The 12,943-nt window shown below is 35.2% G+C and overlaps 1 protein-coding gene across 1 annotated transcript; it reads left to right on the forward strand.

Moving 5' to 3' along the window:
- Positions 1-231: 231 nt before the first annotated feature.
- LOC101974342 (olfactory receptor 8G50) lies at positions 232-1,200 on the forward strand. Its single transcript, XM_005339554.3, has one exon. It carries the CDS (start codon positions 241-243, stop codon positions 1,198-1,200), a length of 960 nt encoding a protein of 319 aa, XP_005339611.2. The 5' UTR covers positions 232-240.
- Positions 1,201-12,943: the final 11,743 nt, after the last annotated feature.

The raw sequence follows: 12,943 nt of genomic DNA on the forward strand, positions 1-12,943 counted from the left end.
GATTCATAATTCTAAAAGCCACTCTTAACAGCACAAAACACAAATAAAGTTCTATCTGATATTTGTTTACAAGTTACATATTACTGGGATCCCAAGGCCTTTGAATGATAACACAGACAAAGAACAGGTACAGAACTGAACTGAACAGACTTGTATTCTATTTCAAATTTCATTGTGTGGTTGATAAAAAACCTATTCTAAAAATTTTCTTCTCTTCCTGCTTAGAATTCTCAGAAGAAAATGGCAGAAGGAAATCATTCCCTTGTGACAGAGTTCATCCTGGCTGGATTAACAGACAAACCAGAGCTCCAGCTGCCCCTCTTCCTCCTCTTCCTGGGAATCTATGTGTTCACAGTGGTGGGGAACCTGGGCATGATCACACTGATTGGGCTCAGCTCTAACCTGCACACACCCATGTACTATCTCCTCAGCAGTCTCTCCTTCATTGACCTCTGCCAATCCACTGTGATCACCCCCAAAATGCTGGTGAACTTTGTGACAGAGAAAAACACCATCTCCTATGCTGAATGCATGACTCAGCTCTACTTCTTCATTGTTTTTGCAATTGCAGAGTGTCACATGTTGGCTGCAATGGCATATGACCGCTATGTTGCCATCTGTAATCCCTTACTGTACAATGTTACCATGTCTAATCAAGTGTGTTTTTGGTTGGTATTTGGGGTGTATAGCATGAGCTTGATTGGTTCCACAGCCCACACAGCCTGCATGCTAAGAGTGCTCTTCTGTAAAACCATAATAAACCATTACCTCTGTGATCTTTTCCCACTATTGGAGCTCTCCTGCTCCAGTACATTTATAAATGAGGTAGTTGTTCTGTGCTTAAGTGCATTTAATATCTTTGCCCCAGCCCTGTCTATCTTTAGTTCCTATATCTTTATCATTGCAAGCATCCTGCATATACCCTCCACTGAGGGCAGAGCCAAAGCCTTCAGCACATGCAGCTCCCACATTTTGGCTGTTGCTCTTTTCTTTGGTTCTCTAGCATTTATATACCTGAAGCCATCATCTGTCAGCTCCCTGGACCAAGGGAAAGTATCATCTGTATTTTACACCATTATTGTGCCCATGTTGAACCCTCTAATCTATAGCCTGAGAAATAAAGATGTCAAAGTTGCTTTAAATAAGCTGCTTGACAGATATAGTTTCCTGTGGAAAAGAGTATTTTGCTTAGAAAAATGACTATAAATCACATATGTTCAATAAGGAAACCATTGAGCAATATCTATCAGTGAATTATGAGATTATTACTGATACCTGATTGTTTGGAAGATAGGTGCCCAGACTGGACTAAATTCACAGGATCACTCACTGCACATCTCTGGGATGTGTCACAATTCACATTTCCTGAGTAAATTTTATCACTTCTAGGTAGTTTTAAAAATACTGCAAAAACTCATCATATTTGATTATGCCTTATATCCATGATACATGATTCTTTCTAGACAGGATTTATTTATCTTAATTCAGAAAATAAATACATTTAGATTGTATCCTTTGATATTCTTGATTTTTTCCTGATATTTTAACCTACTATTTGTGTTTCTAAAACTGTTTTTTTCAAAATACACAAATTTAACCATTTTTAATATATAGAATATGATCTTATCTTGTTACTATGTATGTGAAACCACACTAGGAAATATGAAGGCTTATGATGGATGATATTTCCTATCCAGAAGAAAATATCACTGTAGAGGAAGAGATTGGGAATAATACACAAGACATTTTAACATGTATCTTTGCAATAATCCAAGCTTCACATTTTTGGGACTGGGCTCCCACCTCTACCTCCCAACACTTCCATACTCATTTTCCCTCATCCCAGAGAGGTCATGCCTCACCTCCTCATACAATATAATTTCTGGTTTAGTTGTGTCATTCTTTTCCTATTGCATCCATATGGGGCATTTATTCATGTAGAAAAGTTAAAAATTGCAAAATTGTCTTTTTAAATAATAAGAACCACTTCCTATTCAAAGCTCACTCTTCATTATGGGAGAAAAATAGTTCTTGGAAGAAAGGAGGAAGTCTTTCTCCCCAAAATGTTCTTTCTTTCCCTTGTCCAATTAAGTTTCTATTGGGACTCGTGGTAACATCAAGGAGAAAATTTTGAATTAGTCCTCCTGAGTGATAATCCTCATTATTGGTAAGTCTCATGAGCTCTCTGTGACATTCAAGATTTGCTCAGTTCCCCAAATTTCTATTCCTGCTGATATTAATATTGGATGATTTTCTCTTCTCTCCCTAGAATATTTTCTCAGAATCATAGAGACCAGATATATCTGTTTTATTTGAGGGTCACTTCAATATGTCACAGCATGGTTTTGTTCTGTCTTATGCTCCTAAGCTTCAAAGTCTTCAAAAATTTGCATTAAGGAGAAAAGCACAGACATATCCAAATAACATCACATTCTTCTCTGTTTCTCTCTGTGATGCTGTGCCCAGTCAGAACACCTGGGACTACTGAGTCTTCTTTAACTCAACATAAGCATTGAACTTATTTAAGGTAAATTTTCAGAATCATCTGCCTCATTCCAGATGGAAAGAACACTACTTGTTTTGTCGGCAGCTGGTCTTCCAATACATGACATGAACACTCCAATGCAGTAAGTACCATGTTTATCACTCTGCAAAAGAAAAACTTATAATGAGAAAGGAGACCATTCTCCATGTTGAAAATCAGAAGAAACTTCTTGATTTTCTATGTACTAACCCTTTCTTATTTTCATACCCCAATTTATGATGCCACAAAAATATATTTATTTATGTATATCTATCCATATGTGGGTATATGTGTGAGATACTTGCATGTATACATGCTAATGTTTAACAAATATGTATATGTAGGTTTTCCATTAGTATTGTTTGGGTATATTATATAAGGTTTTATGTATGTAGTAGTAAATTACTAGTCTAAGCATTTAATGAATAACATTCAGAAATGTTTTCATATTAATAAGTGATAGATATAAATAACTATCTATAAAATGTTAAGTTATTTTTCCAATCATTTATTTATGTATTAAATATGTTCAAAGTTATTTAGCAAAATAGAAAGGTCTATACTCTCTCTAGAAATTCTGAGATCTTATAAAATATATGCTGTCAGAGATATTCCAAAATGGAAAGGGAGCTCTACTTTAGCTCTTCTTTTTTAAAAAAAAAATGATTAAGTAATTTTAAGAATGAGACTGAAGATCTTGATTCTGTAGCTAGAAGATGGCAGAAGGGAGCTAGTCAGTAATTCTTGATTTCCTCACATTTTATAAAGGACACAATCAAGAAAAAGTAGAATCGAGAGTTAGGTGACAAAATGAATGCTATAAGATTCAATACTTCTGGGGGTATAGCTCAGTTCGTAGAGTGCTTGCCTTGAATGAACAAGGCCCTGGGTTTAGTACCCAGCACCAAAAAATAAAAATAAATAAATAAAAGATTCAATACTACAAATAATTCTGAAACCTGAAGAGACTTGGAGATTAGTTACTGAAGTAGAAAATAAGTGTAGGTTTTCCTAACCCAGAACCAGAACTAGGGTGGGGGAAGCAGAAAAATTTAAGCTCACTCATTTAAAAACATTCAGAAAGACAGGCAAAATTTTAAGTGTTACCAGGCAGAAATGTTCCTGAAGCAATTTAAACAGCTTAAAACCAAATTGTGAAAAGAAAGTTGTGCTGAAAGCCCACAGCCATTTTTGGAGACCCTTAATTCATGAGTCACCCCATTAAATCAACACAGTATCTTCCCACATCCAGATTCATATTAAGCCAGAAGGAAGTCCTCTGCAGTGGGACATATTAAGAATCTGGCTAGAAAGAACTCCTGGAAGAAGCACTCCTAACTGAAAATCACTAAAACTCCTCCACCCCCTCACCATGAAAAAGGGGATCAGGTGGAGCAGAGCTGTGTGAGGGAGTATGCCTAACCCAGAGCTCTGCTCAGCCTCCTTGTGATGAAAATCTCTGCAGAGCTGCCACAGGAACCAGGCAAAAGCAAGCAGGAAGACAGTCTTGACCCCAAAGAGAAGAAAGTGTATCCAACAGGACCACCAGCCCTGATCTCTCACAATACAAGGAGGCACCAGGGGAAGTCTAGGGACTGTCCATTTGATCATGGGTCCTGTACCAGAAGGAAGCTGCCTGAATATCCAGTGACATAAAGATCCTATTTCCACATGGTGGCAGCCATTGGCAGAAGGCCGCTAGAAGATATTGCATGGTACCCCAGAAAACATAAGTGGAAGGCACTTGCAACCTTATCCAGAGAGAGGCCAGTTATGGTAGAAAATTGCCATCTGTCTCCAAGTCTGAAACCTGTCTACAAGTAGCAAGTAAAAGGTCATTGTCTGGACACTGGCTGGACTTCACATCAGTCACCATCAATAGAGGGAATCTGCCTTCCATTCATAATCTGGGGCAGTAGAAATTAGAATCCAGGTAAACCACCTGAGTCCCTTTACTACAGTAAAGAACTGCATCTGCAGGGTAATGCTTCTCTACCATGGAACATCTGCAGAAAATCCACAACCAGAGGACCTGTGTTTTTAGATTGCTACAAAATACTGTGCCACCTTGGAAAGAGTCGTACAGAGAGAAATAGGTATACAGTGATGCACAGCAATAAAAGACACACTCCAGAGCCTGCTTCCTGAACTCCTGCACACAATAGAAACAACCAAGACACAACACTGCACCCTATAAGCAGTCAGCCACAGATGAGCTGACAAAGAAGAACCAACTGATGGGAGGTCCAAAGCAACTAGGGAAGGGGCTCCTGTACCCCAGAAACTCTGGAGGCATCCACAGACAAAAAAAGGATGGATAACTGCTAAATGTCTAAAACTAAATGGAATCCAAAGAAGATTCAACAAGAACTTCCTTTGTTTTGCATGGTTTACTATAAATAACTCTAATGTCAACTTTGATGATATAAATCACTCTTTAACTTGATTGAAAGTTGTTACCGTAATAGCTTACATTGTACCTTCAACCCATTTTAATTTGCTTCTCCTAAGGGTTTAAAGCATTAACTGCAATCAATCTTTCTATATTTGTTTCCATTGCTCTAGTTTATAATTACTCCTCTTACCCCCTATTTGTCTTCTTACACATTCACCATTTCCTCAAATACCCACCATCCATCTCTCCTTTCTACCTCATTATGCATTTTTCTTCTCTTTTTTTCTCAATATTTTTTGCCCAATATTTATTCTTCCCCTCTTGTATCCCTAATTTAATATTATAGCAATTTTATTTAATTTAATAACTAATATTTTACCTATTCCAGAACTCAAATTTTATACCTGGATTTGAGAAACTGTGGAGAACAATATCAAGAAGGTTTTGTTTCTCATAAGGCTGAATAATACAAGGCATGGCTTTGAAGTGATTGTAGTAAATAGGGCTCAGTATCTTATCTCAAGGTGGTGATGATAGAGGCAGAGATCATACACTGAGTTAAAGTATCATTATCTGGGTATTCACCCAACACAGGGTTCTTAAGAAAGAGGAGCTCATAAAGTAGTATCTTGCTTAAAAGAAGTGATAACTATCACAATGGATGAGTAGTCGTACAAACAATATGAAAAAGCCAGGGGACTAACCACCAAAATCCCATAATTTGGTGGTTACAACAAACTGACTCCATCAACACCATAGTGAATGAAAAGTCAGAGAAGGAGTGTATATATAAAGAAAATGTAAACAGTGAAATTAGAGGGGAAAATACAGAAAGTGAAAGATCCCTTCAATAAAAAGAGATTCTGAAAAAGAACCAAATGGAAATTCTAGAAATGTATAATGATTTTATAAATATTTGGTTTCAACTAACTATATTTATTTATAACTCAATAAACCAATTAAGAATTCAATGGGAAACATTACTAATAGATTATCCCACTTTAAAGATAAATTTTCAGGCCTTAAAGACAAAGTATATAATCTGCATTATAAGACATACTCAATGAAATATTTCATGAAGAATAAAAGGAAAAAAGTGAAAAGCAGGGAAGAATTACACTAAAATAATAGTCAATCAAAGAAGAATCAAGTCTGATTTAAACATTAGAAGTGCTTCAAAAAAACATGAAATAAAGAGTCTCTCTCTATAATAACATTGAATGTAAATGATTTTAACTCATCAATCAAAAGATGTAGGTTGGCAGGTGGACTGGAAAAAAAAAGTACCCAACAATTTGCTGTTTGCAAGAGACTCACCTGATAGGCAAAGACATCCACAGACTGAAAATGAAATGATGAAAAAAGATATACCATGCAAATGATACTTGTAAACACACAGGGGTAGCTATTCTCACAGCAGAAAAAAAGGATTTTGACTCAAAATTGATCAGAAGAGACAAAGAAGGTCACTTTGTACTGTTTAAGGGAATCACACAACAATAAGATATAATGATTCTAAACATTGGTGTTCCAAACAATGGTGTGTCTATATACATAAAACAAATCCTCTCAACATTAAGAATCAAATAGACCACAATACACTAATATTGAGAGATTTAACACACTTGTTTTACCACTAGACAGATAATCCGTACGTTAACTAAATAAAGATTCTACAAAACTAAAAGATACAATTAATAATATGAAGCTAACAGATATGTATAGAATATTTATTTCATCCATCAATGACTGAATTTACTTTCTTCTCAGCAATACATAGAAAATTATATAGACAATATTTTAAGTCCCAAAGTGAATTCTAGGAAATAAAAAAACACTTAAATTTTATTAGATCATAACTAAATGAAATTGGAAATAGATTATAAGATGAAAAAGTAACCACTCTAACACCTGGAGAATAAATAATATGCTTTTGAATGATGAATGCCGAGCAGAAGAAATCAGGAGAGAATTTTTTTCCTCAGAATTAAAAAAAATTCTTAGAAGTAAATGAGAAAATTCATACAATATATCAAAATCTTTGGGACAGTACGAAGGCATTTTTAAGAGGAAAGTTTATGCATTGAGTTCATACATTAAAAGAATAGAAAGATAGCAAATAAATAATCTACCAGTACAAATCAAGACCTATAAAAACAATAACAAACAAACATCAATAATTAGAAGATAAGAAATAATGCAAATGAGCTCCAAAAAATAAGTGAAATTGAGAATAGAATAAATAAATAAGATAAATGAAACCGAGAGTCGTTTTTTGAAAGGATAAACAAAATTGATAAACCCTTAGTCAAACTAACCAAAATAAAGAGATGAAATACTCAAATTAACAAAACAAGAGATTAAAAAGAAAATATCACTACAGACACTACTGAAATCCAGAATACCATCACAAAGTATTTTGAAAATTTATAATCCAGTTAGCTAGAAATTTTTGAAGGTATTGACAAATTCCTGGACAGATAGCACCTGGCCTATCTGTAGGATTTTTACATAGCATGAGTACATAAAAATCTTGAGTGAATCAATATCAAGTAATGAAACTGAAGCAGCTATCAAAAGCCTTCCAAAAAAACGAAAGTCCAGAACTGGACCATTTCTCAACTGAGTTCTACCAGCCCTTCAGAAGAAATAATACCAGTTTTCCTCAAATAATTCATGAAACAGAAAAGGGAGCACTGCCAAACTCATTCTATGAAACCACTATCACCCTGATACCAAAACCAGACAAAGGCATATCAAGAAAAGAATGGTAGGAGACCTTCAGTGATACACAAAATTATAAGAGGTTATGAGGGGCAAGGGGGTGGGGGGAAAAAAAGGGGAGAGAATTGAACAACAGCAGAGGAGGTAGAGAGGGAAGATGGGAGGGGAGGGGAGGGGAGGGGGGATAGTAGGGGATAGGAAAGGTAGCAGAATACAACAGTCACTAATATGCCATTATGTAAAAATGTGAGTATGTAACAGAAGTGAGTCTGTATTATGTATTTGGGGAGTTCAAAACCCAATTGAGTCGAATGTATGAAAGATGATATGTCTTGAGCTCTGTAATGTTTTGAACAATCAATAAAAAAAAAAAGAAATAGATTGTCTTAACAGTGTTTACTGTACATTTCCCTCCAAAGCATATTCCCAAGACAAATCATATTTGGTTTGAAAGATCATTGGTAATAATGTAAAGCTGATCTGATTTGCTTGAACTTTTTGCTGATATGTGTGAGCACACACTTTTTTCTTGTTCTGTATGTTGACTAGGTTGATATTTAGACAGCCTTTTCCTTTGGAAGGTTACATTATTGTATTGAAATATATTTTGCCCAAGGCAATAAATATAATAAAAGGTCAAAAAAAAAAAGAAAAGAATGCTTTGGACCAATATCCTTGATGAACATAAATGCAAAAATTCTTAATAATTTATTGGTAAAACACATACCAAAACACATTAAAAAAAAAGCGCATCATGATCAAGTGGGTTTTATCCTAGGGATGCAAGATTGGTTTTACATATGAATCAATCAATGTAATTCATCACATAAGAAGAGTTAAGGGCAAGAATCATATAATCATCTCAACAAAGAAAAAGCATTTGACAAAGTGTAGCACATATTCCTGTTTCAACCACTGGAAAAATTAAAGTTAAAAGGAACTTAGATCAACATTGTAAAGGTTATATATGACAAACCCAAGGCCCACATTATACTGAACAGAGAAAAACTGAAAGTAGTTCCTCTAAAAACAGGAACAAGACAAGAATACCTACTTTCCACACTCTTATTCCACATAGTCCTTGAAATTCTAGCCATAGTAAATAGGCAAGGAAAGGAAAATAAAGGGATTAAAATTGGAAAAAGAAGAGCTCAAATTATCAGTTTGCTAATGGCATGATCCTATATTTAGAAGACCCAAAAATCTCAACCCAGAAGACTTCTAGAAATGGTAAATAAATTCATGATTTCATCTCACTACTCAGCTAGCTCCATACTAGAGGTTCTAAGCATAGAAGTTAACTAGTGAGATCAAAATAAACACACATAAACTCAATTTACCTTTTTCTTTGACCAGGTCTGAGACGGCTCCCTCTCTGGCTCCTGCCTCAAGCCACCCGGTGGGGCAGGGAGGTTTACACAAGACTAGCAGGAGAGAGAGAGAGAGAGCACGCCAGAGAATGGCATTTTATTGGGGAACAAGAAATTCAGAGGAAATTCCATCCAATGAAGGTCGAGGGGGACAGCATTCCAAGGTTAGGGTCAGTGATTGGTCTCAGGGTCAATGGTCAGTCACACCCCCACACGGATGGGCTCTCGCACCTAGAAAGGGTGGGGATTAGTTCTGACACAGTTTAGCCGGATCCCTCACACCCAGTCAGGGAGGTGCCCCATCAGGTGCGAGAATGGCTTCCCACACACTATAGTTGGAATGGCAATTATTAAGGATACAAATAATAATAAATATTGACCAGGATGAGGGACAAAAGGTTCACTCATACATTGTTGATGGGATTGCAAATTGATGAAACCACTCTGGAAATCATTATGGAAATTTCTCCAAAAACTGGGAAAGTAACCACCATATGATCCAACTCTCCTAATTCTCAAGTGTATTTTCAAAATATTTCAAATCAGCATACTGCAGTGATGCTGCCACATCAATGTTTATAATAGCATAACTCATAATATTCAAGCTATAGAAACAATGTAGGTGCCCTTCAACAGATGAATGGATATAGAAAATATGGTATATTAGTGCTCAGCCATAAAGAAGAATGAAATTATGTCATTTGCCAGTAAATGGATTGAACTGAACACTATTGTGCTAAGTGAAATAAGTTACTCCCCCAGATCAGAATTCAAATTTTTTCTCTGGAATCTGTAAGCTGATTAAAAATAAGGGGCAGGGAAGAAAGAGAATGGGAGATATGGAGGGAGGGAAGAAGGGAGGAAAAAGGGATAGGGAATTTTATTGAAATAGGGGAAAGATCAGTAGAGTAGAAGAAGAGGATTCACAGAAAGGATAGAGGGACTAGAAAAAAAAGAACAGGAGAATGAATTTGACCAAACTTTTGAATATGCATACATGAATATAGCATACCAAATTCCAACACCAAGTAATCAAGTAGAGTAGAGGGAGGGGAGCAGGGAGAAGGGTGGAGGAGGGAACTGCTGGGGACTGAATTAGTGCAAATTATATCCCATGCTTTTATGATTATGTCAAAATTTATCCTAATGTTTTACATCACTAAAAAATCAATAAAAGAGTGAGACCTATTAAAAAGAAGGAAAGACACAAACATATAGAACTTATTAAATACAATTTCAGGAGAAAGTATGTAATCCAAAGTTTTAATAAATGGAAAGAATGTATAATGCATATTCTATTCCTAGGTACTGGATAAACTTGTTTTTTTTTTCATTTCTTTGATATAAACATTATTCATTTAAAAGAAAATAGTTCTGCATTTTACCCTTAACATGTTTAGGGTTCATTAGGATATCAAAGGAGTACACTTTAGGCAGAATCATATTTTTTTGGCCTTTTCTACTACTTATAATTAGGTATGAATGTTTCTCTCTCTCTCTCTCTCTTTCTCTCTCTCTCTCTCTTCACTCTGAATTAACTAGCAGTTGAGTCAGGCATGGTTCTGTGGTTCCTCACAGATAGAATCATTTTACTTTGTTGTTCTACTATTCTATATACAGCATCCATCCCATCTGTTGTCTCTCATAATGTCTATTGATCCCTCCTTCATCTCTACCACCTGACCATCAGACAGAAATATATGGAAGGTGAAGGAAATGTCCCCAAATTGAAGGACACTGATTGGAAATGATAGACCTCACCTCTAACTATATCCCTTTCATAAGGACTTACTCACACAGACAAATCCAACTGAAAGAGGGTGTGTGTAATGTTTTGCCTATCTAGATGGCTGTAGGTTGAGCAAAGACTCAGGACATTTATTATTGAGAAACATGGAAAATGAATGTTAGGAATGACTAAAGGCTTTTTCAGCACTTTTGATAAGTATATTACAGTGTAAATAACTTAATTTTGTTCTCTCTAGAATTTAACATTTGAGTTTTTAGCAGTGTATCTATGAAGAGTTATGAGAGTAAATGTGATTAAAATAAAATGTGTAATACATACATAACATATAATAATTTGATAACTATTAGAAAGGTATATGTTGTGCTGAGTAGTACTAATAATATCTCAGTAGCTTTGAGTTCATTCCAATGAGCTTACTTACTCTCACAACTTGCCTATCCTGAAGTTGCTTCCTGACTCTATCTTGTCTTTCCAAATTTACGTGTCATTCCATGACTAACACAAATGTTTAATTCTCATGCATTTCTCACTAGTCTAGGTTATAATCAGGCAAAGCTCTGGTTCATCACACTTATTATAATGGTGCTGTGTGTGGTACTCTTCACTATTAATGGATGCTTGTGGATAACATACTTTTAAAAATTGTCAAATTGCCAAGATTTTGTCTTGCACCACATACTATTTCTAGTCCTAAAGTTTTATCATTATCAATGAGCAATGTTTACTATACGGTTTATCAATTTTTCTAAGTTGTTAACTTTGGAAATTTAATGAATAAATTTTAGCAATTTGCAAAAATACTTTTCAAAACCAGGTTAAAACTCCATATCTAACAATGATTTAGAGTATTCTACAGTAAATTTAATAAAATTTCTTTTGATTTTTATTTCAAAACTACATATTATTTATTGAATAGTGAGTAAAATGTTAAATGTGACTTTTCAAATAGGTTAGTATGAACATAATTTCTGTAATATACTTTTTCTAATTTTTTTAATTGTAGATGGACACAATATATTTATTTTTATGTGGTGCTAAGGAACAAACCCATCACCTCACACATGTGAGGCAGGCACTCTACCCCTGAGCTATAGCCCCAGCCCGATTATTTTATTTTAGTCAGATTTTTCACTGCTATGACCAAAAGACCTCACAAGAACATTTAGAGAAGGAAAAGTTTATTTGAGGGCTCAGAGATTAAAAGATATTAGTTCATAGACCGACTCCATTCCTGGGAGCTCCTGGCGGAGGAAAGCAGCTGGGAAGAGAGGGATTTCTGCACTGTAAGGACAAAATATATGCTCCAAAGGCATGCCCCCAGTGACCCTCCTCTTCTAGCCACATGCTACCTCCCTGTAGTTAGCACCCAGTTAATCCCTACCAGTGGATTAAGACATCGATTAGGAAAGACTCTCATAACCCAATCTTTTCACCTCTAGGATTTCATGCATTGTCTTACACATGAGCTTTTGGGGACTCTTCACATCTAAACCATAACACACGTATTTTCATTGTTATTTTTTTCATTTTGAAAATGAATAAAAATCATATCCTTGTTAAGAACTCCTCATGAATCTTGGCAGTATTTGAAATATTTAAAATTATATTTTTTCAGATTAAGAGCATTCAGTCCACACATGAAAAGAACTCAAGAATTACTGGTAATGAATTTATCATAATGCTCTACTTCAGTTAGTGGCAGTCCAGGAACAAATATTCAAATCTTCCAAGTATTTGTGGTTTTCTTTGATTTTTTATTTTACTCTAGTAAAAAGAAAAATCACTTCATACAATTCCTTTAATGTGTGTCTTAAATATTTTCTGAAATTTTTAAGTTTTAAATGTTATGGCATGAAAATCACTAGAGCTCTAACAATATCTCTCATAAACTTGTGTTTAGGATTCACACCCATGTGACAATACTAAACATTTGAGAACTAATGTGAAAAAAAGAAAATTTAGAATTTTGGTTGATTTCCCTGAGGGTAGACGCTTGTGGGATGAGGTTCCAGTGGGAGGTTATTATAATTGTTTGTTCCTAATTAGATTCTTATTGTCTATACCCCCCATATAAAATGATCATGTTAGCTATATTTTGCAAAGCGCCAAGTGGCTTTGGGTATCAGATTCAGAAAAGATCAGAATTAGTGACTCAAAGGATACCTCTCACATCATCAAAG

This window comes from Ictidomys tridecemlineatus, chromosome 4, assembly GCF_052094955.1.
Source record: "Ictidomys tridecemlineatus isolate mIctTri1 chromosome 4, mIctTri1.hap1, whole genome shotgun sequence".
Lineage (NCBI taxonomy): Eukaryota > Metazoa > Chordata > Mammalia > Rodentia > Sciuridae > Ictidomys > Ictidomys tridecemlineatus.